We start from the raw sequence: 24,639 nt of genomic DNA, 5'->3' as shown, positions 1-24,639 counted from the left end.
GAATTATAATATAAGGAATTAAATTATACATAACATTTATTTAGTAAAACATGATGCTGTTATAAATAACAGGTATCCAACATTGACAAAATTCAGAGTTTGTTGACAATTTTTCCAATAGAACTAAAATAAAACCTTATAAAAATACATTCATTAAGCACACTAATGAACCAACAACAGAATGAAGTTAATACCACAATGCATATATTTTGAGACGTTCCTAAAACATATTTATGACCAGGGACAAAATACACTAGCAAAACATGCCTATTCAAATTCATAACTCAGACTTCATACTCTTGCATAAGGGAATTGGACTAATTTACTGTTCTACAAGTCTTTAATAGAAAGATCACTTAAGCATGGCCAACATTTTATGATGGGTCATACATACTTTATACAAGTCATAAGCTAATGCAATCTTAATCACCCAACAGGAGTTATAGCCCCACACCCCAGAAGATTGTATTGCCAGCTCAAGTATAATTTAATTCATCAAATTCTTGACTAAAGCAGAATGTATTGCATGTCGAAATGACAGGTATTACCACTTGTTAAGTATTAATGTTTAACAATTCCTAAGCTCTTCAGTGGTATATCACAAAGTCCATGAACAAAGAAATTTATATACTTCACACCAAAATATTAGCAAACTAATCAGCAAGCTAACCAATGGTGATAGTATTTTGTTTCAGTTACTCATGGAATGAAGTTTAGCACAAGTTTTCATCATGTTTCACTGCATATGCCAGTACAAGGGTTAAGCCATCTCAGAAAATTGTAGAATATAGCAGTAGCTAAAATGTGTATGTATACTCAGGCAGAGGGGGGAAAACAATTACTATTTTCATAGGACTATACAAATGGTTGGGCACTGGTCCTAACTGTACACATGAGAGAAATTAACCCCAAAACTGCATAACACATAACAAAAATCAATGCATGTGTATGTACGCATATGAACTTGTAGGATATACTGTTATTCACTCGTGTATAACACAATATTTTCAAAAAAAATTGTTGTTTAAATTAGGATGCATGCAATACACAACATATATTTAAAGGAGGGAAGGAAGTGCTCTCTTCCCCCCAAGCGCAGTAGTACATTCTAATGCCTATTGAAATGAGATGCAGATGTACACAAGTAATTGTATTACTATCCAACAGTCTTTATGACACATCACTTTCTTCCCTTTCTTGTGATGATATCCACCTTCTAACTAGTACTTCATGCACCTGAAACTTAGACAAGATGGAAGGAAGCTCCATACTCTCAGGACTTGCATCTGATGGCCAAATCACTTGACAGAATAATATCTCCTGGAAATGAACAGTGTTATTAATTAGTTCTAATGAACAGTCATAGGCTGAAATCCATAAAAAATGTCTTTTCAGAATTAAGTTTAAGAATACATAAATATAACCTAAGTTACTGAGGTACATTTACCTAAATAGAGTATGACCCTCATCTATGGCAACTACCTAAAATCGGAAACGCAAGGGAATAAAACTAATCAAAAATTGTATTTTACTCAAGAAAGAAAGACCAATATTTATAAGTCTGTTTCTAACTAGAGGTGTTATAGAAATTTTCCTCATATTCCTCACAGCCAACGAAGGGTGGATATATAAACATCTAGTTTGTGTCAGCCAGACTACATTTATCCTATATTGTGTTCTGATCTTTAAGCATTAAGCAATGAGAAGCTGCTTTACTTCACTACCTAGTGGTGATCTTAGCAAAATAATTCAACATAACCTTAGTTTTTCAAATATCAAAGATCTCAATTCAGAAATAATCAAAGCTAATGGACCACCTGCCTGAAGTTACTGCATTTTTAATAGACTAAAATTTCTACATGCACATGGGCAACATACATTCTAAAGAGAACAGGGTCTGGCAAAAAGTCATAAATCCATTTTCATTTTGTCATAGCCTTGAAGCTATAACAGATATCACTGTCTATCTTCGGATAATACTGCAGATATACTGTATCTTAAATCTGATAATGTAGATCCCAAATCTGAGTTTCAAGACATGGAGAAATACACAATTCTAGAATGCTCTGCTATAATGGAACTCTAAAACATGAATCCTCCATAAGTGCTGTTCAAAGAGCCAGTAAAAGAATATTCCAAGTTAATAAATCCCCATCTGACAATCTACATCCAGATTCCATGAAGATGATACTATGGCAGATGCTGAACGGTCTGGTAGGTGACGCTCTACTGCTACAACTGCATGGAAACACACTGAAGTCTTCAAATGTCTTCTGTATAAAATCTAGTTAGTCCAGATTTGCATCCTACCAAAATTGAAATTATGAGTTTGCAGTTCTCAATTCATGTCATAATGATAACGCAAATAGAAGTAAAAATTTAACTTTGTTTACCTTCCTTGCTGACTCTCCCACTCTGTTAAGCCCCATCAACCTTGTCCATGACAGATTTCTTTGGAGTCCAGTGATCCTCATCAATGTAAATTTATCTGCCACTTCCACCAGCACAATGTATGAGGCATGGTAGAATGGAGGACCTTGCTTGTATAACACTGTAAAAATATGCACATTCATTTTCAGAACTTGGTATGATGTTCTATTATTATAATTTATATCAATACAATATCAATGTTCACTCACTGATCCTGTGATAGTTTCATCACAGTCCTTTCAGCCATCTTTTCCTGATGACTTCCAAGTTAGAGTGGTCATGACAGGAACTAAGTTCACTACTTGGATATGGGTTGCAGGGTTGGATTTTGGAAGACATTTATAACTGGGAAATTTTGGATGTTACGTTACATAAAACATATCACTTGCTTTCTTTTGTGAATGTAGCAGAAATTCAGACAGGAACAATAACAGATGCAAGAATAGCAGCATTAGAAATTAAATTTCTACAGACTAGTAAAACAACGTAAAATATCCAAAAACAAACAGCTGACACAAATTCTGAAAGTATAAATGCTACAAGAAAAGATCTGTGGTTCCCACGGTAATGAAAATGTTGGTGTTCAGCCCTGAAAATGGAGATGGTATGTTTCTTCAAAATGGAAGTATCCTCAGTGTTACAATCCAGAAGAACAATACTGACTACAAGAAAACTTGATGAAATTAAAGACAGGTGTGGTCATATTCTATGCAACTATGCCAAAAATATCAAATAATTTACCACTACAGAGTCCATGGATTAGACAGGCAAAAGAAATTATGAACAGATTGGGGCCAAAAAATGTTAATTAAAAGATGATGGTGATCAGGAAGTAACTGGCAACCATCATTGAATACTGTTATAATAAACAAATCTTGCATGATATAATTCATACATAGCATAATGTTATAGCAGTACATGCATTATGCATGAAGACTATGACTTAGTTAATAAATTAACCAAATACACATATTTTAACTACATGCACTGTCTAGATGAAAACAAGAAATTCATATAAAAATTCAACTTACAGAAATCACCACCAAATTTGATTCCTGGCTTCACCACCCATCCTTTAGAACGAAAATAATGGTATGCAACATATTTCTGGATAAAGTCTTTCTGAGATTTGCAAAATAATTGCCACATACCATCTAATGAGAGACAATTTCCAAACAAATCAACAACTTGCAAGCAACCAAGACCAAAACTTAAGAAGAAGGCTTCTTCAAGTGTTAGATGTAAAGTTTCACAAACTGGAAATTGTTCTTTCTCTAGTTTAGGACACACATCATTCAAATATCCTTCATAATCACTGTCACTATCAGGAAGAACCAGTAACATCCTCTCCTCACTCCTGTCATCTGAAGACTCATCATACTCTTCTGTAATACCTTCTTCAGCTCTATCATTCTCAAGCACAGAAATGGTGTTGTTTTCTTCGGGACTCTGACACTTTTCCTGCGCAATTCTGTTCTGTTCATTAGCATTATTCAAGTTATTTAACTTTAATGTGCTTCTCTGTTCACTTTCACTGCCTACAGGTGCAGGATTATCATCATCTTCCTCTAAAGAATCAAGTGTTATGATCTCTTCATATATATTCACTATATCATGTATCTTTTCAACTGTATCATTTGCCTTTTTAACAATGCTGCCATTAGAATTGTTCAATATCTTTTCTGTTGAGTTTGTTTTAATTTCATCATCTGTCTTAACTATACTGTTCACATCACAAACCTTTTTGGAATTCTCATCTTGGGTCTTATCTTCTAGAATTGCGTTTGCACTTGACTCAGATGCTTGGTTTTCTTTAGTTACTATGATTTCACTTGTAACATGACCTGCCATAACAGAATCCTGTATACTACTAACTTTCACATCATCATTCTTCATAGCCTCCTGCTGTTCTGCCCATTTGCATCTGCGTTTCCACTGTCGATGGCGAATGAAAGGTGGGATTCCTCGCCTTTCCTTATCAAATTGTGGACCTCCACGGGATAATGATCCTTTTCCAAAAAAACCCTGTAAATTAACAGATTTTCAATGATTCAAGATTCTTGTCTTCTTCTAATAAATGATTAGTGAAAAACAGAGAATTAAAGACAGGCAAAACATGATGTTCGATAACCTCATAAAATGTTACTATACTGCTAAAACTAAAATTAAACCCACATAACCAAATATATTACCATATTATGAAGAGCAACCATTTCATCTGGAGCATCTACCACAACACAGTCTCCACTGAATTTTCCTGTGTACACTTGCCAAAGGGCTTTATTTGTTGGTATAGCCGTTACATCCCTGTTAAGAACTGGGAAAGGTTGCTGCAAAGATACACGTACTCGACATTTGCGTTTTGGTTCTCGAAGTTCCATCTAGAGCAATAACCCTGAAGGAATATTGAATAAAATGTTAGTATAATTATGATGTTGATTTGAGTGAAACATTTTTATCTTTTGAATGGTAGCTGAACTGAAGTTTCTTATTTTATAACCTCAACTAGACAGTCAATCTAGGCTGCTGAACAATATACTTGTTCTCTAAGCCACAGCATCAAAACAATGATTATTCATGGGACTACAAACTTCAATGTTGCACTGTGAAGTACTTTGATTGAAATTATAACACAGAACTCTTCTTTATTGCAGAAAATTACTACTTTCATAAGTCTCAATCACCACATAAAAAACGTTTGTCAGTACAAAAAAGAGATCTCCTACTCCATACAATTTACCTCTCAATTATAAATATATGTAAGCAAAAGTGGTGATAATTTTTTGTGTAGTAATTTTCAGTAATACGGTAGCAGACTGTAAATCACTGTCACAACCTTGTCATTTTATATTTATGTTAGAAACGAGTATTGTATTTGTGCTACGACATGTTTTATATCCTTGGCTCAGACCTATGAAAGATCTAAGGAATGCACATATATTATATTCTAAAATCATGTGTTAAACGGCGATATTTTACATTAACTTGAAAGAAAACTCAACTCTAACAATCTTCATAATCACTGCTGTCAATTTCTTACTACCAGCAACTACCAACCTCGGCACGCCTTGCACAGCACTGGTAATACCAAGAGAGAACAGTAATATCGATTTTCATACACCTGATTACACGTACAAATAATACAATCGCCCGATGATGGAGGCAGCAAGGACCTCTGAAACGTTGGTAAACTTCTACCAGACTACACGGCACTACATCTACAACACAGCCATCTTAATACCACAATATAATACGTTGGGAGCCATCCCATAGATAACCTGTGTACGACCTGTTTCTGAAAAACTTTATGCTTTTACCACGAGAGAGCAAATCATAGGTAGACTACATTTTTAATTTAAACTATTATAATAGTTCTAATGAAAAAAGCTACGAATTGTTACGTGTTGAGTAACAATTATGGTATTTTTCGTATCTTTCAATCTGATAGTGATACATAATTAATAACTGCAGGTAGGCATATCAAATTTGATATGGTGACCGACCATAAACATACAAATAAATAATGTATTAAATATTTACAAACATGGGGTCAGTGCAGAATTTTTGATGTCATACCTAACGAATTTAGTGTTACTGATTAAATTTATTAAAATACACCCATGGTACAAATTGTGAAATAAGTACATAAACTTAAAAGTTTTGTCTGGAATAAATTTTGTAGGCCTTAGAAAAAACTAAATTTGGTTGCATGAAGTGACAAGTTTCTCATAAAATTTCTAACTTTCTATGTACATTGTAATTGTAACACTTCACTTTGTCATCTATACAGAATATACTAAGATCTAAAACTCCCATCACTTCCAGCCACTCTTTTGTAGTCTCATTGAATTTATATTCCACGAAGGCAGAGTTCAAAACTGTGCAGTCTGTGTAGAAACTGTTGATGACATTCTGGGACACAAAGGAAATTCTAGAGTTCACATACCATGGGGGCAACAGTGAATGCAGATTGCTACTGCACAAGACTTCAACCCTACAGAATGTTTTATGCAATGTTCTGCATGTGGGAGCAGATGGGATAATAATAATAATAATTCATTTCAATTCTTTATTATTAGTGTGCTGTATCAACAGCCAGAAGGCCAATTACAAATAAAGCACAGAGATGAGCACATGAACACAATAAAAACATAAAAGGTAAAACAAGGAGAATATAAAATACATTAATATGTAGGATGTTAATACACAAGAAAATTGCAACTAAATATTTTAGCATATTTGTAAAAATAATTTAAATCAATTAAGTAAATTATACTATTATAGAATGTGAAGAAGTGTGACAATTTTCATCTCGAATATGTCCAAGTCCCTGCAGACGACATTAGCAGCTGATGCGCATCTAGCAGGACTGTTTTTGATCAAAGGGCTAAAACTGAACATAGAAACAGCAAACAGACAGGTTAATAATTAAAACAAAGCAAGCTAGTTTTCCTATTACATATGAAAGTATAGGCAAAATAAAGAATGACTGGATTACGCAAGAAATAAAAGTATCTTGCAAGAATAAAAGGAGTCTGTTTATCTACAGTAGGAACAGTAAAGACCCAAATGCAAGAGCATTTTATGTTAAGTATTGTAAAATTCTGAATAATGTTATAGAAGAGGCTAACAAACAAATAGTGGGAGGCATTTTCTGTGATTTAGAAAAAGCTTTTGATTGTGTTGATCATGACATTTTGTTATTTAAACTTATATTTTATGGTATCAATGGGAAAGATCACGCACTCTATGAATCTTACTTAAATAACAGATACATTAGAACAGTATTACATACTAATGACAATAACAATACAGCCTCGGATTGGCTTAAAGTTAGACATGGAGTTCCACAAGGGTCTATATTGGGACCTTTGTTGTTTCTTTTATACATAAACGATTTACCCAGTATAATAACTAAACTTGCTACACCTATAATTTTTGCTGATGATACTAGCATCCTATTTTCTCATTCTAATACAAATGACTTTAACAAACACATTCATATAACATTTGAAAATATAAATAGATGGTTTAGAATGAACAGATTATCACTAAATTTTAATAAGACACATTATATTCATTTTAAAATTAAGAGAAAAATGTCAGATACTCTCACAATAAGTTATAATAATAAATTCATTAATAATATCTTCTGTACTAAATTCTTGGGAATTATGATTGATGGTACATTAACTTGGAAGAATCATATTGATCTACTCATTAAAAAATTGAGCAAGGCTTGCTATGTAATTGGAAATATGAAACCATATATGTATACTTCAGTACTAAAGGCAATTTATTATGCTTTTTTTCATTCCTTAATGAGCTATGGTATCATCTGGGGAAATTCATCTCATAGTTACACTATTTTTCTCCTTCAGAAAAAGGCAATTAGAACAATGATGGGATGTGGCAATAGAGTCTTGTGTAGAAATATATTGTAAGAATTAGATATTCTACCGTTGGCATCACAATATATATTTTCTTTATCATTGTTTATATTACAAAACAAAACTCTTTTTCCATCAAACATTGACTCTCATACTATTGATACTAGACAGAGACAAAATTTGTATCTACCTCAAGCTAATCTAACTATTTATCAGAAAGGAGTTCATTATGCGGGTATAAAGATATTTAATAAATTACCCATAGAGATTAAGAATACCTCAAATAATCTTAAAAAGTTCAAGGTTGCATTAAGACATTTTTTAATTACTCACTCGTTTTATACTGTGGACGAGTACCTAATTGGATAACTATTACAATAAAAATACTAGTTATATTGTTTTGTATTTAGTACGCTCCTTGTCTAGATGTAATTCTTTAATGTATGTATTTTATGCTTTTATAATTGAGTTTGTGACGTGTTCTATATCCACTATTGGATTTCTGGAACTTGTAAATAAATAAAAAATAAACAAATAAGGAGGAGAAATTTAAGGTAGCATTAAAAAGATACTTAATTACACACTCCTTTTACTCTGTCAATGAATTTATGTTGTTTACAAATAAGTGATAAATTTTTCTTGTGTGTAATGGGTAGATCTATTTGTAGCTTATCATTTCTCTAGGTGAATACTTTGTTTTGTATTATGTGAAATTTATATAATAGTACAAATTGTACTTTATAATATGTATTGCATTATTATTATTTTTATTATGACTTTTTCCACATCCTATTGTCATCTGTCTTATGGATCCATGGTATGTAAATAAATTATTATTATTATATCTCATCTATTCACCACTTTATGGGGTATGTACTTCATGTACCCGAGACAGACCTTGTCCCTAAGGTACATAGGGCAGCAGCTATTTCCGGGATCCATATTGTTTTTAGCAAGTGCCACATGTATTATAAAATATTTTACAATACATGTGACACCACACTACTTCCTTCATTTCTTCTCTTATTATTATTATTATTATATTGATGCCTTTCTTAGAAGGCAAGAAAAGGAATTCCTGTGCTTGAGTACCAACAAACAAAAGTAAAAGAGGGTATTCAGGTAAATCTTGGTACTACATTAAGGCTTGGTGGTGCAGAGAAGAATCACAATTCCCTACAGGAAAATGAATTCCAGCTATCCCACTACTTACTGCCTAAGCCATTATAGTTCATCACGAGCTGAGATGGGCTGAAAATTAGTAAGTGTATTATTTTAAACAGAGTCTATGTGCGGTGTAGCTTGTCTGTATAAACCTTGAAAATGCACCAGCCAATGGGATGTACTACTTCAAGGATTAGACTTCATTCTTGTTTAAAAGGGAGACTGCAGTGACTATTATTTCTGATAAAAGCTCTCATTAACCTAATCAACAATCTTCAGTATAACTTAGTAACTTATCATGTATTGAATTCAACATCACAATTCACAGATGAATTAAACGTAACACTTTGCACGAACAAGTGTTTATCAATATCATGCAAACTCTGTTAATAAATGGGTTCCCTCAGGTACAACAGCACTCCAATCTACCTCACCTACTTTAAAATATACCTAGACAGAAAAAAACAGATATCCATCAAACAATTTATAAACAGAAAATAAAGTATTGTCATCAAACTGAACATTTTACAAAACATTAAAACCAATAAATATTTACACAGTCTCTATACCTGACTTTGGGACAGATTTCTTTTTCTTTCTAACATTAAGTGAACCTATGCTATCACAACTGTCTTCATCTTCACTTATGGGATACAAATGCCTGACCTTGTGTGACATCAGAGTTACTTGTCTGGTGAATCGGACACCACAGATATCACCCTGATACTGCCCACAAACTCCTGAATTTGTGGAATAACTGCTGTCTTTACTTTCAGTTTCAGCATCTTTTGTTACAGATGTTAGTTCCTGAAATTCTAATGATGACACAGACGATCAGCTGAAGAGCTTCCATAATTAAATGCTTCCTCACTTTCAAGTGTCTTGTCATCTGAGACTTTTGCTCCTGCTGCCTTAAGGCTCCCGCACACCAGAGCGGTGGCGGTGGCGGTCAGATATTTCCTGCTGAACTTATAGACGCTTTCAGACAGGCAGCGATCTTGCGGGCAGCGTTCTACTCCACGGTGGCAATCAGATGCAGCTTGTCGAGTTTGATCGCTGCCCGCGTCACTTTACTTCATACATTTCTTCCTTATATCTCCCTTAATTAGGTCCAGTACATCATCAAAGCATTCAATTGGCATCCGAAAGTAAATATAGAAACGTTCTTCATGTTGTCGCAGTTGCCGATATAAAGTATGAAATTCTCCTTCATGTTCACGAAGCAGATTAAGGTCGTGAATCCACGTTTTCTTATGCTTCTTTCTGAAAAATATATTAATTCATTAATATATATTAATTGTGATGTTAATATTTGTAATTACTTCTCAAATTTCTACAATTGTACACAATAAAAGGAATAATAACCTGGCTTGCTGCTGCTCCTCATCAACTAGCGCTGCCAAAAGTAACGTTTCTTCTTCCAGACGAGATAATCGGTGCATTGTTTACGATGTTGTGCTTACGCGATTTTTCAAACTGATCGCTACCACGGCGTTGTATGGTGTGAAAGGATTTGATCGCCACCATGACCGCCACCGCCATCGCGCCCGCCACCGCCACCGCTCTGGTGTGCGGGAGCCTTTACTCTCTTTCAATGCTGCCCTGTTTTCAGGTACCCTTCCCTCTTGTGCCTTACATTTAGGGACCTTCTTCCTTAGCGCACTGTCCTATGTTCATCTTTATTAGGTGATGCTGAATTAAGTACTCTGTTCTTACACACACACATGATTGTTTGCACATCCCTTGGAAGTGAATATGCGTTCACACACAGAACATGTGTAAATGTTGCATATTCCTGGAATTCTGGTTAATAACACATGTGGCATAAGTCCTTCAGCTCGATCACCTTCATCCACTTTTTCTACAGAGCTGTCAATATTATCTGTCATGTCTATTGCATCCAAGGAGTTAGCAATTTTGGCATCAGAGTAATTATTTTCTAAATTATGATCCTTCCCTCCAACCTCGGATTTTGGGCCAGATTTACAGTTTTTGTTTTTTTGTTCAGCACCTTTTGCATTAGATCTGACATTTACTGATATGTTATCATTTACACTCACTTTATGGATTGTAGCATGAGATTTTATTCCAGGTTCATGATTTACTTTCTGTCTTTGTTTATTGGAATCTTGGGATTCGGTATTTGAAGGATCAGATTTTGCAGTGTTAACTTCAATCTCATGATCAGATCTTGAATGAGATTCTGAAGTGTTTTTCTTCTTTTTGGACACTTGAACATCATCTGAAGTGTTGTTGCGTTTTCTTGTTTCAGTTCCTGATGCTGTAGTATTTGTGTTAAATGTTATTTTCTTATTTACTCCCAAATTAGGAGACCTATAAGGAAATTCAGAGATATGAAATCAAGAAATATGAGCTGGATTTGGAGTTCTTATGGCAGTCAATAGTATTGCTGTGTAGTCTGATTGAAATTTATCAACATTTCAGAGGTCCTTGTTGCCTCAATCACCCTGATAATGGAGGGAACAAGGACATCCGAAACATTGGTATTATTATTTTGAAAATGAAACGTTTGCGACCCCATGTTCATAGGAACATTTTTTCTTATTTTTGATCCTGGAACAAGCACATGAAGTTTGTAAACATACTTCTGACTCACTCTGTATATACTATGAATTCTAAAATTAAAATTTGAAAGAAGGCATTATACAAGCAAGCATGAAATAAATGGAAACTAAAGAGTGAGAATGTGCTTATTCTTGGCAGCAGAATATTTCAATTTAGGCTTATACTTTCCCCAACAACTCCATGTCTCACATAAGTATAATATGAAGCCCATCAAAATAAAATAACATCACAATGAAGCAATTAGGACTCTTGCTTCATCTATGGGAGAAACCAGGTTTGAATCTCAGCCCAGACAAGGTATCAGGAGAATAAGATTTTTGGTGATTTTTCCACAGATTCACCAGGCAAATGAAGGGATAATACATTAAATTAACCACGGCCATTTCCACATCCTTTTAAAAATTTCATCACTCACAATCATCCTCCCATCTGATGTGTATAACCTACACAAGTCGAGTGTTTAATCAAATTTAGACAGTAAAGTTGATTATTAAAGTAGGTATTAAAACAGTTCCTACGGAAATCCACATACCCTGCATCTTGATCAACTACGCTGCTGTCCGAGTGTGCTGCCTCTAGCTCTTCTGGCAGAAAGCATTCACCCTGCTCAGAGTTAAAAAATGCGACATTTGTGGGAGGAGCTGATGCAGGAAGAGGGGCCTGTGTTAGTACTGAAGTGTGTGGTAAATTACCAGCACATTCTTCGGTATACAAATTATTGGACACTAGGGTGTTTTGACTGAACTTGATCTCTGGCAATAATGGTGATGAGTTTGATGGTTGGCCACTCGATACTTCCTCTTTGATGTGCACATCTCTCTGTAAATACACAAGAATAACAGAGAGGGAATGTTCACAGTATTGTAACAATGACTTTGAGCCACTTTAAAATGTACTCATATGATATACTCTAATGTGATGTCAATGAATTTGTGTTTTATTGATGATTTTTACAGCTAATAAAATCAAGTAAGATAATATATAACCGAAGCCAAATTAACCTGTCACTACATTCAGATTTGCCACAGGAATATAAAATACATTTAAATACAAGCAAAAATATGTTTTAACTTACTAGAACTATAAATTTCAATGAATGGTGAAGCAAAATTTTGTGTAAGAAAATATGACTTATACTGGCCAATTTTATGGAGATGAGTCACAAAACAGTCCCCCCTGATAGCAAATAAAACTAATCTCAAACTTTCCATATTTACCCAAATATAAATCAACAAATCATGTGGTATCAATAGTGAATGGCTGTAAACAATTATGAATGGACATTTAACCACCTGAAGACATCAACTCAATATTCCTATATGTATGCTGGGGTTAAAAGAAATAATCTGGCACACCATATTCACGAGTAAGTTCAGATTTCACGATTAGGCCATATGAAATGTTGAAAGTAGACCAAAGTTTCAGCAAACATTGCAAATGCCATCTTCACCTTGAATATGGCAACTGCAATGTTGCCAATAATTATAGTTTTCCTGTTCAAATTGTAATTACAGACCCATAAAAAGCTGTCCCACTATACACCAAGTAGGTGCTTGAGGGGTGAGGAGGTATAGCTCCTACTCACTCCTAACCTCTACACGACAGGGGTGAGTGGTCAGCGTCATGCCCCAGCTGCGTTTTATCCCTAGTCTAGATGTAGAGAGTAGAGGAAAAATCCCCTGCTCCTGTCGGGGATCGAACCCTGGTAGTCCAGTCTGTAGCTAGTCACTATACTGACTGAGGTATCCTGGCTCATAATTACAGATCCATAACTTCAGTAATTGTAAACTGTATGCCATACTGATGACTAATAATCACTTGTACCATGGTTATAAGGCACTGTCATTTTAGATTTGAATTTAAATGCAAATGCTATATACCTCCTTTGTTCGGTTAAACACGCTGGATAAAAAACAGTGGGGGCACAGAAGCAATGAAAGGAACACTAGTGACAGTTCATGTAATAATTCTGTTGATACCAGTATTTGACAGGACAGTTCTATTAAATTATATCATGACACTAGCACTGGAATTGTATTTAGTAGCCCAGGCTACTATATGAATGTTTACAATAACAATATGAAAATAAATATGACAGAGTTAAAAGATATGTAAATGTTGCAACACAAGAAGCACAGGCTGATGAAGTCGTATTGATCTATCGCTTCTATCATCTTACTGGTTCTATAGATGCATGTTGTGATGTAACAGGAGTGGACTGTCTTTGAGGCTCCCATGACACTCGTGTCTTCACATAAGTGTCCGTGCTTACACACAATTCTCGGAAATCATAAAATTCCTGCAGGTTGCATGCACAATGATGGCAAATGAGTTTACTCCATGGATCCTTCTCATGAACCTGATATCAAATAAATTATGTTAATGCAAATAAATCAAGTTTATACAGAATTAACACTATAGCTTGTGTTTCAAGAAAAATACCCTTTACCTGGATGTAAAAGAAGTATGATAAAAACAACTTTTAATTTCAACAGACGAGTTCTAAGGAATCTGAACAGAGGTAAATCCACCTTTGAAATAACATAACTATCAACACATCAAACAGGTAATTAAAATGGAAACTTAAGATGATACTTAAATCTGATATAGCTTAATTTTTGGTAGTGGAATTTACTCTATATAAAAATATGTAACAATTTTATTGCCATGACTTAATTTCTAGAGCCTTATCTGTGTTAACAGGAGAGGTATTTATATTTTGCTTCTTATATCTTATTTGCCTGATTTGTTATGAAAGCCATCATGATTAGCATTAAGGTAACATTTTGTAGTTCAACTGAAGTCAACCAAAATGTGGTAGCTGAAGCAGCAAAGTAGCGGCACTACTGCTAGTAATATAATTAAGTCTTCTAGTATCCTGCCAGTATTTTGTGAATTATCTGTTGATGCACTGATCTGTGTATTTAGAGATCATCATTTTTTAGTATAACAATGGTTAGAGTTCTTGCTTTTAAATCTTTTTATTTGTATTTATGTGATCCCTGAATGAATTACATCAGGAGACAATGAACAGTTTTCATGACACCTGGTATGAAGAACATGTCATATTATGACTAAAATTTAAAAAGAAAGTCTGGAAAAGATAGACTCAATTCTAGATGTACCTCATATTCTTCTGCACCTCCTAAACAGATGGGTCACAGAAGATAAGGTTTCTTATATTTTTCAGCAACCATATACATCCCCTATTGTGTCTATAAATTACATGATGTGTCTATCCAATTCTTCTTCAAGTGACTGTACTTCATCTATGGGTAATATGGACTTCAATAACTCTATAACTATTTCTTTATTGTCCTGATATTTTAACTTCTATGCTTTAATTTTGTTTTTTTAATTTACAGTTTAATCTATTTCTGTTTTAACATTTATTTTTATTATGATTTGTAGCAGTGACCCCACCAGTTAAAGGTAAACATAATCCAACTTTTGTTTTTTTTAGGGTTCTGAAAAAAAGAGGTCTTTCTTTCAAATTATTTTAACCACACAGATTCTGGAACATGACACATTTGAAGTTCATCAGTTTGGCAGATATACTGAACATATGATTATCTTTCTTCTAATTTATCAATACAGACCATAAAACAATTGGTGGATTATTAAAACTGTAGTATGTCTGACTCTCAATTGAGGTCTACTGGGCTTTAAAAGGTTAAGAACAATTCAGAACCTTTGTTTCTTACTTGATATCTCATTCTTCCACTTGATTTGCTACTGACAAAAATATGAACTGTAGTATGAAGCAGTCACATTGCTCTGTAAAGTACGCCTTGAATTTGTTGTTGTATTTTTGTCTGCTGTAATTGAGAGTTCAAATTACTTCTTCTTCATGATTACCAGCTGCTATGGCTGTCCGTCAAACAATGATTGTACTTTCTATTTGCATACGCAATCCTACGATCAATCCCCAATAAATAGTGTTGATTAAAACTGTTACGGTGATAGTTTAAAACAAGGCATGCTCCACTTTCATATTGGAGATAATATGCAGAGTTCGTCAACACGGAGACTAAATGCTGTATTCGTTATGTTACAAATAGGTCATACTACTTTGAATCAGTATTAGGCTTTATATTTCGAATAGTCTGCCCGTATGCAACCACAGCACAAGTAGTAGCGAAGCTATTAACACCAGGTTCAATGAAAGAATCTGCAAATATATCTCGTTCCAATTTCTGGTGAACATTTTCATAAATCATGTCAAAAGCTGCTTACAGTTGTAAACTTACAATCTGATGTTAGGATAAATTCACATCTTACCATTATCGGCAGTAACTGATGAATTTTAGACACATAATCACTCCTTGAATCAAATATTTTAAATTGTATCCCTTCTGATTCCCCACAAAGACGACAAATAGTGTCAAAATTATTCATTCTCTTTAACATACTACACACCGCGAAAGAGCTGCCTGAGACAATTAACTAGAGCAACACAAACAAGGTTGATATTAAGATCTCTGTCTCCTGTGTTTCAGAGGTCATACTGTCTCCGCCATCATATAAGGTTGGTATCCGTGATGGTTTAGGTAGACATTACAACAGCCACCTTTATCAGGTGCAACTGACTTTTGAGAGGGAGATATGCGTTCATGAAGTATTGATATTTCTTATATATAATAATCAGGCATTTGGTAAATAAAACACCGACTGGTAAAGGATAATTGTCACTGATTACAATTTCTCATTTGTAACAATTAGCATAATGAAATTTTGCTGATTATTTAACACTGCTTCTACGGGAAACAAATTTGAACCCAAATTAACCAATTGTGGCCAACTCAAGACTCCAAATGCACTGGCACTACTATCTTAGATGCACAATCATTAACGAAAACAAAAATGTATGTCTTGTACACCGAAAATATGGTAGCATTAAAATCCAGACCAACTTACTGTGAAACATTAGAAATGTTTAATGTTGGTGTCATAAGTATGTAGCAAAAACTGTCATACTACTAATTATAATTTAAAAAGTATATAAATAAAGAAAAAATGTGTTGTACGTAAACCTTAAAATTAAAGTATACAAAACGATTTTGCCCGTTGTTTTGTATGGGTGCAAAACATGATCTCACTCTTAGGGAGGAACATAGATTGCATGTGTTTGAGAATGGGGTGTTGATATTTGGGCCTAGGAAAGAAGACGGGGTCTAGAGAAAACTAAATAATAATGAACTTAAAATTTATACTCCTCCCAGAATTGTCAGGGTGATTAAAGTCGATAAGAATGAGATGGGCTGGGGGCATATAGCACACATGGATGGGACAAGAGGTGTGCACCTGGTATTGGTTGGGAAGCCTGAGGGGAAGAGACCACTGGGGAGACCTAGACATAGATGGGAGGATAATGTCAGGTGGGATCTATGGAAGACAGGAGTTGAAGGAGACTGGATTTTGTTGGCCCAGGACAGGGCTTTGGTTAAGTCGGTGATGAACCTTCGGGTTCGGTGAATCAAACATGAAAGGAAACACAATTTAGGGGAAGTGATCTCATTACACATCTGAAGGTGTGGATCACAAGCTCAATGTACCAATTTGTTTTCTATAATTATATTACAATTCATCCTTACATCATTTTGATCACAGACACAGAAACAACACACAGTTACTACTTATACAGGCTTATAAATACCATTCCACAAAAATCCATAATCAGATTTGGAGTTTTGAGGGCAATATAAAATGAAGGTTTTGATTATTCACAAAATTTTACAGAATTTGTCTAAAAAACATATGCAAATAAAGACATCCACAAACTAGATAAAATTGGAACGTATTTCTTCCGGAAAAAATATGATTGTGCTCCAATGTAACATGGTTTTTACAACACAGTTTAACATTTCATTAGTTTCTCTAGCACACACATACACAAGGTATAATTTGTGTCTACTGTTAATTATGCAGACCGTCTCATATTATCTCAAATAAATTTTTTGTTTGGTCAGTTCTGCTTTTTATGAAACACTTTTCTCTTTCTTTCTCTTTTCACTACATACAGTAAATATTACTTTTCCTGCTTTTAAATATAAATATTTCAAGTTTTAAACTGTATGTGCCAATGTAAACTCTTAGCATTCTGTGCTAACAAATATGATCAGGAAATAAACTTTACTTAGCCTTTACAAATCACTTTTTTTATTAAGTCTATATATAATACCATTCTAACACATGCCTCAGTAAGTCTATAACAATAAGGTTGTAAAATTGCTTGTAACAGAAAAGTAACTGACCTAATGAATCCTACAACATTCCCTTCATCACTTTACAGAAATTCATACCAAAATATACAAAATATAGCAAATATTAAAGAATTTAATCAACAATAAGCTTTCTTCTTTCAAATGTCTGTCATTACTCTTGAGGCACAGTAGGTAGTTTCTTGTTGAGGGTACAAAATGGATACATATTTTTGTTATTTTCTGCTGGATTAAAGTTCACTGAATTATGGAGGGTTCTTATGTATCAAACTGTAATGGGAAATAAATTTATATGGACTGATGATACTGCTATTATATGAAGGAATATAAGGTATGCAGCATTTAATAACGACACTAATGTTACTAGGGTGGGAGGGGGTTCTACGTTGAACTATACTGTTGCCTGCAAGGGATCTCAAACTGAAAGTTTACCTAATCCTAATTTTTCCTGAATTAAAAAATAAATGCCCATGCAAGTAAATTTAACAGCAACACTAAGATATCTATCTTCTGAGTTGTAGACTACACAGCACTACAACCCAGAAGACAGCCATCTTCACACTCACCACTGTGAGAACGTCAAATCTTACTAAACAGTAACATTGTTTTACTTTCAGGAAAACTCAACACCACCACAAGAATATCCTACTGATTAAGTTATTTATGGACACTATAACAAAACTGCACAACAGAAACAAAGAGTCCACTTGTCTAATCTTGAATTGCTATAAAATCACTGCATATTTGTCTTCATGGAAAGCTCACTTCTGTCATGTGGGTACACATAAAAAACCTTGTTTGGTACTGACAAAAATATGAACTTCAATAATACTGCCACAAACCGTGCACAATAAAGCAGCCTTCAATAACAGTCAGTATTCAGAAAGCACTTTCTTGCATTGCTTAGCACCTTGAAAAAAATTCTCAAAGTAGGAAATATGGCTGAATGTGCATTATTTAATAGCTGGATACTGAGTCATACTGATGACAGCACCAGACAAGGTTACTGGAAAATGTCATCTGCTTGTAAGAATGTAGCCAAGCATGAGAGCACAGGATGGTAAAGAAATCATATAATATCCCCAACTGTCACAAACTGGTGCAGTTACAGAAGTATAAGAAAAGTGAATACTATTATCTGCGATAAGGGATGTATCAAACCGTTAGGCAATGAAATACTGCAGACAGAACTTTGCTTGAGGACAACTTCTGTTCGTGATGCTTGAGAACTTTTGTTTGTGACAGTTCAAGATTTGACAGACATATTTGTGTTTTCTTCAAATGGCGCATTTATAGTACAAGTGTTCAAGTATGAGAGATCTTGTGACATAAACATAAGGGTAGGGAGTAATTATGGGAGCAAACTGTGAGTGGCTGCAGCAAGATTAACTATCACTGGTAAAATGTACCATGAGGAAGTTGTGCTGCTATATGCTGTGGTAGTTACTGGGGAGTGGACCAGTCATGAGGGGGGAATGAGATGTGCTAAGTGCACTAATGTCAGCAGGAGAATTCAGTGGACAACTGTCCAGAAAGGCTTCGGTATGTCCCCGTCTCCGAGACATCATTCCTGAAACAGTAAACATGCACTGGCATTACAAGAGGGAGAAAGAAAAACAATTCTTATAGTAAACAAATGGCAACACTGAAGAAAATACATTTTTGAAATTAAGTAAATTTACTTTCATACCAAGGAAGCATTCATATAATTTTGTGGCAAAAGATATCCTTCTACATAAGAAAATGATCATCATAGTCAATGAGAAACATTACTGTGCTCATATTTCAATGAAGTACATAATCAGGTACTGTGTGAATTTACTTACAGGTGTCAATGTCAAATGCCAAAACACATGACAGATGAAATTAGACAAAACATCAGCAACTGACAAATGGCCAAACTTAATAAATATAAATGAACCAACAGCTCATATATGAATACAATTAAAATTACACTTACCAAAATTCTATTTACATAAAGAGGGCTAATAATGAATTATGTTTGTTTCAGTTTTAAGAATTTATAGACAGTGTGTCTATATGGCAAAGATCAGCAAAATGATCAGCTAACAATTATTCACACACAGCATCACATGCATGAAAAATGGTGGAACATAATTCAGAATTGCTGTAAAAAAATGGGTAACTCCACCCCTTTAATTGGGGCACAATAATAGTACATACTGTTGATGACCGACTGCTTTCTAGATCCATCCTAGCCAAATTAAAACAAAAACTAGAACTGATTTGATTTCTTATTCATGTCTATGATCATAAATATCAGTTACACATTTGATGGACTCAAAATGATACCACTAAACCATTAAATTAGAGAAGTGATTTGCTAAACTTTTATTATGTTTACATACTACACACACTTCAGGGAACATGAAATTACTGACCACTGCCAATGAAAAAATGTTATATTTTCAATGCAACAAAAAATCTGCAAGAATAACTCTAACAGTGAATAATCTCAATAATAATTTAACAATACAGTAGATTCCAGTTAACTGGGCCATCGGTTAATTGGGGCAGCCATCTATTTGGGATAAATCTCAAAGAACAAACCTTTTTAACGTTTTATGTGGAACTTCGCATAATTGGGCCAAAGTGTACTAGTCCCAATGTGTCCCAATTAACCAGTATCCACTGTATATAGTTGTGAACAAGAAAAGTGACAAATAAAAACCTACTTTAAAAATATATTTGCAAAGCAAGAGTATATTCTATGTTAAGGATCAGCTGAAGAGATATGGATTCTATTAACAATTAATAAAGTAAGGCCATTTTCATGTCAATATATAAGATAAATACTTATCACCAGTTTACTATTCAAATTACTGTAGAAAACAGTGGGAGTACCTGCAATATTAAATTCTGAACTACCATTTGAAATGGTGACAAAATTTATAGGCTGAGCTACTCATACATATAAGACAAGAAAAATATAAACTTATTTTTGGATGAGAGATGAGTTTTAGTAGCAGACAAAAATTTTGGTCACCATATCACTAAGCAGCAAGGTAAATTAGATAAAACAAAGATGGAGTTTGGATGTTACGAAAACAATGAAAAGTATGCAGTGAATATGTACAGGTTACACAAAATGGATACCCCAAAAATCAAAATAGAAATGAAGACAAGAAAGCATCATAACAATGGAGGAGAATAAAAATGAATGAGAACTGGCTCCTGGGAATCTGTAAATACACATTTTATGTTGGAGTTTTCCCAGTGTAAACATGGGATCCAAAAATAGTGTTGTTGGTCCTCCATGGGCAGAATAGTGAAAAGGTAAAAGAAAATGTTTCCATATGTTTTACCAAACACACCCAACATATCTGTAATACCATCAACCATTTTCAAGTGCTGTCAATACAAATACAGGGTTCACTAGAAGAGATGGCCAGATATAAAACCAATTTTAAGTGACAAAATACCCACAGCAGATAAACATCTGGTACCATCATTACTAAAATAGGGGTTATAAAACAATGCTACATGTAAAAGAAACTGTATGGGACATAGAGTTTAAGGTTCATGTCTGGATACTAATGTTTCTTTATGAGCCACTGATCAAGGGTACAATTTTATACACAGCACTAACAAAGAATAGTTACAGCAGACACCATAATCTGTTATTGTTAGTGTCAAAGGACTTAAAGTTTTGGAGAAATTCCGGGGCATTCCCTATAGGTTAGTTGAAATGACTCAAGCTGAACATATTTATCTGCAGAAAATTATATTTGTTTGTATGTCAATATTATAATTTGAGGGGGAGGGGAGGAAGAAGAAAAGAAAAACCGCCACCACCATCAATACACCCGCAAGAGAAGTCTGTTATTTTAGGAGAGACAGGATGACATAAAAGCAATACAACTGTGCAGTACGAGTGCAATGGGAAAGTTCAATAATGAAACAACCATGGCTCCTGCTGCCGTCTCCCTGGCCCCTACCTTCCCGGGAGGTGTGGGTGAGGTGACCACATCCCTAAGTCGGCTGTCTCCGACCCTCCCTTCCCCATGCTGATGCTTACTCTATTTAACGAGGTTTCCCCACAAGCAGCATTATCCTGAATCTGCAGCCGTTGCATATGTCTCTCGTGGTTGGCCACTTTGGCTTTGTTCATGGGAGAACCTGGGTGGAGTAAACACAGTTGGATGAGAAAAAACCTGATCGCTAGTCATATGACGACCCACTACCAGACATTAGTAGGTAACATGCGTCCATTTACTAAAATGGGAAGGAAACTAGTTCTTCACTATAAAATAAAGGTGCTAATAACAGAGATTAAGAGATCATCTGGCAAATATAAACTATTTCTGATGTTTTTATTTCATTTAATAATCATTACCAATAAAATTTGTGCTCAAGGATCTTATTAAACATGCAAGTTAAGAGATATTATTTTCATGCAGTTTTTGCATACAGGATTATGAAGACCTGTCAAATATTAATTTATAACATACGTAACAGCACTGTAGTTTTATAGTAAAAATATTTGTGATGATGGAGAAAATTTTGAGGAAACTGTCTTCAATATAGCAGATCACTAAAATTAAATGTCATCTGATATGTTTAACACACTAAAATGCAGTATATAAAAGGCATTTAAATTAACTGGTCTGACAATGTCAAGATACAGTAAATTTCAATTTGTGTGGTACTATGTTATGAAACCTTTATATAGTTGTAATGCAATCAATATTTACTGATTTCCATGAATTTTAAAGCTCCATCTGTCTGTAGTGTTAGCTCATGCTTCAAAGAAATTTTCCTTCATAAAACGATTTTCAAAAGTGTTACAACATATATTCATTTCTTGCATAATTATTTTTAACAAGTATAGATTATATTGCATTATTTAAAATTTAGATGTTTTTAAAATCATGATAAACCCAGTCTATGTAACCTGTTAAAGACAAGCTAACCTGAGATGCTAGTTAATTCAAAATCAGATATAGAATGAGACTAGATAAAAAGCATACTATTATGCAGACATGACAAAGAAAATTATATATACCACTGGAGAAAAGCTTTCTTTCAGCAACAAAATCTTGTTTATGAAACATTGTGTCCAATTATACAAGATGCAGAATCAAGACGAGCACTGCAACATGGTGACATCTGCACTCATTGTGACAAAAGCACCAAATAAAATGATCCCTATTACAACTATCTCAAGAGATCTCCAATGTTGTGCTAAAATGTGTTCCATTTAAAACCGTACCTGAACACAAAAAGTATTTTATATCTTAAGAAAGTGTCCACAAAATATGATGGAAGGGGTCTCTACTGTTCTGAATACATGTTCCAAGAAACATGTCACATTTCTGCCGTGATACTGCCAATGGCATTTCCAACATTCACTTTCAGGTGCTATATGCTTCTTGGACTGTTTTGGTACATATATTCTACCTCACAGAAGGCAGTGAGGGGAGTTATATCTGGGTGGTTACAATTCCTTTAAAATGGTGGTCTCCAAAAAATGCCTCCAGCATATCCATTCTTGTCCTGGCCTTATGACACATATCCTGCTCAATCCAAATATATCTTTCATGAAGTTAAAATAAGGAGCACAACTGCATAATTATGAAATTAGAAACTTTAGCATCAACTCTTTATTAATAAAATAACGACCCTACAATTCTGTAAAGTGACATATGCACCAGATGTATATCTTCAAGTGATGCATAGGCATTTCTTGGATTGAAACTAGAGACAAGCACTTCACAGCAGCTGGTCAGAGAACTAATGCTCAGAAGCTGACACCAGAGGGTGCCTAGTACTACTACATGAAACGCAAAAACTGTACACTGAGATACACAGAATGTTTTCTATTTAGGTACAGTTTTAAATAATAAAATATATGCCAGACAATGGACAATTCCAAAATAATTTAGAGTTATAGGATATCATTCCATTTTTGAAAGGTGCAAATATTCATCACACACTTTGTCCTTTCCTTTTTCATTTGTAAGATCTATGACATGTAAGAGATATACAGATAATGTTCCAGTCTGTAGTTAAGAACAGTCCAAATTCCAACAACAATAATGCTTTCTTGCATTCCTATTGAGAGAGAATTAATGAAAATTACTAAGGATGGTTATACAGATAACTTTGGAAACCTAAGGCACCATGATGTAACTTGCAGATTGGTTTAGGAAATCTCAAATTTCACAAGTAAATATTCTTATAAATTAGAAATGTTATTTTCAACTTTCAACCACTGACTGTTTAAGTTCTATTATGTAAACCAGTGTTCTACAACTTGTTTCACCTGTGCCAGACCCTAATTTGTCAAAGATACAAGACAGCACATCAATGATGAATCTGGGTGTGTATTACAAATTCTAATTGCAAAAGAATATGTGAATATGCAATTTCCTATAAAAATTAAACACACACCTGCAATCTTGTGGAAGCAAACTGGTTGCAGAACAGTGACCTACATTATGACACTAGGTAAAATAGCAAATAAAATTAAGGAAAGTAACAGTAGACAGGCACATCCACTCATGAATTTACATTAGTTTTGAATGTTTAAATGGGACAGGAGTGGGTGGAGACAGCACAGACCTTTACTCAGGTTTATTAAAACATTTCTCACACTTCTTTGTTTGAATCCTAGGTCAACATCAGCTCTAATGCATGAAGTAGATATGTCTACACATCTGTGAATACTAAGCCCTCTAGCTAATGTGACAATTACCTGCTACTATGAAGTTTCTTATACTCTGATTTTATGACCTACTCTTACGCGCAATTCACTGAAACACTGTAACAGCACAAATGTTACTTGTGACTTACTGTTGTGTTAAATGTAGCTAGATAATATTTTA

At 34.3% G+C, this 24,639-nt stretch overlaps 3 protein-coding genes and 1 long non-coding RNA gene across 13 annotated transcripts in view; all 4 read right to left on the bottom strand.

The window, feature by feature from the left end:
* Window positions 1–18: 18 nt before the first annotated feature.
* Tsen2 (tRNA splicing endonuclease subunit 2) lies at window positions 19–5,729 on the bottom strand. 5 transcript variants are annotated; one of them, XM_022064891.2, is made up of 5 exons: window positions 5,433–5,729; window positions 4,623–4,825; window positions 3,462–4,455; window positions 2,394–2,551; window positions 19–1,320 (listed from the first exon to the last, which is right to left on the bottom strand). In XM_022064891.2, exons 2-5 carry the CDS (start codon window positions 4,809–4,811, stop codon window positions 1,171–1,173), a joined length of 1,491 nt encoding a protein of 496 aa, XP_021920583.1. In that variant the 5' UTR covers window positions 4,812–4,825; window positions 5,433–5,729; the 3' UTR covers window positions 19–1,170. The 5 variants fall into 5 exon arrangements, with proteins under 5 accessions (XP_021920583.1, XP_021920592.1, XP_087214676.1 ...); XM_022064900.2 differs by having other exon boundaries at window positions 5,488–5,729; XM_087358550.1 differs by having other exon boundaries at window positions 5,566–5,729.
* A 3,726-nt stretch (window positions 5,730–9,455) lies between these two features.
* On the bottom strand, window positions 9,456–10,488 carry LOC147872112 (uncharacterized). The gene is made up of 2 exons (XR_015537808.1): window positions 10,350–10,488; window positions 9,456–10,247 (listed from the first exon to the last, which is right to left on the bottom strand). It is a non-coding gene; the product is annotated as an uncharacterized LOC147872112 (long non-coding RNA).
* On the bottom strand, window positions 10,350–16,073 carry LOC110830280 (uncharacterized). 2 transcript variants are annotated; one of them, XM_022064991.2, is made up of 4 exons: window positions 15,852–16,073; window positions 13,750–13,929; window positions 12,103–12,389; window positions 10,350–11,318 (listed from the first exon to the last, which is right to left on the bottom strand). In XM_022064991.2, exons 1-4 carry the CDS (start codon window positions 15,978–15,980, stop codon window positions 10,697–10,699), a joined length of 1,218 nt encoding a protein of 405 aa, XP_021920683.1. In that variant the 5' UTR covers window positions 15,981–16,073; the 3' UTR covers window positions 10,350–10,696. The 2 variants fall into 2 exon arrangements, with proteins under 2 accessions (XP_021920683.1, XP_021920699.1); XM_022065007.2 differs by lacking the exon at window positions 15,852–16,073 and adding an exon at window positions 15,275–15,829.
* Window positions 16,074–17,128: 1,055 nt separating this feature from the next.
* Npc1a (Niemann-Pick type C-1a) overlaps window positions 17,129–24,639 on the bottom strand; it is a 38,521-nt gene continuing 31,010 nt past the window's right edge. For 3 of the 5 annotated variants that reach the window (XM_022064658.2, XM_022064674.2, XM_087358510.1), the window contains 2 exons: window positions 21,751–21,931; window positions 17,129–19,361 (listed from right to left, as the gene is read on the bottom strand). In XM_022064658.2, coding sequence (XP_021920350.1) covers window positions 19,292–19,361; window positions 21,751–21,931 — 251 coding nt within the window. In that variant the 3' untranslated portion in view covers window positions 17,129–19,291. The remainder of the gene's footprint in view (window positions 19,362–21,750; window positions 21,932–24,639) is intronic. The other 2 variants (XM_022064683.2, XM_022064666.2) reach the window with 2 other exon arrangements.

The sequence above is a fragment of the Zootermopsis nevadensis genome, unplaced genomic scaffold, assembly GCF_977971745.1.
Source record: "Zootermopsis nevadensis isolate Lab colony 2312 unplaced genomic scaffold, Znev_1.0 Znev_ptg000030l, whole genome shotgun sequence".
Taxonomy (NCBI): domain Eukaryota; kingdom Metazoa; phylum Arthropoda; class Insecta; order Blattodea; family Termopsidae; genus Zootermopsis; species Zootermopsis nevadensis.
This window is presented reverse-complemented; position numbering and strand designations above follow the sequence as displayed.

What these genes read in the sequence shown, in the direction of transcription:
- Tsen2 (XM_022064891.2), bottom strand. Translation starts at nt 4,811, where the DNA reads ATGGAACTTCGAGAACCAAAACGCAAATGTCGAGTACGTGTATCTTTG. An exon ending in TGGTTGCTCTTCATAATATG is followed by an intron (nt 4,456 to 4,622) that starts GTAATATATTTG and finishes GTTAATTTACAG; the next exon opens with GGTTTTTTTGGAAAAGGATC. An exon ending in CAAATTTGGTGGTGATTTCT is followed by an intron (nt 2,552 to 3,461) that starts GTAAGTTGAATT and finishes ATATTTTTACAG; the next exon opens with TGTTATACAAGCAAGGTCCT.
- LOC110830280 (XM_022064991.2), bottom strand. Translation starts at nt 15,980, where the DNA reads ATGTTAAAGAGAATGAATAATTTTGACACTATTTGTCGTCTTTGTGGG. An exon ending in ATCAGTTACTGCCGATAATG is followed by an intron (nt 13,930 to 15,851) that starts GTAAGATGTGAA and finishes ATTTGATATCAG; the next exon opens with GTTCATGAGAAGGATCCATG. An exon ending in AACATGCATCTATAGAACCA is followed by an intron (nt 12,390 to 13,749) that starts GTAAGATGATAG and finishes GTGTATTTACAG; the next exon opens with AGAGATGTGCACATCAAAGA.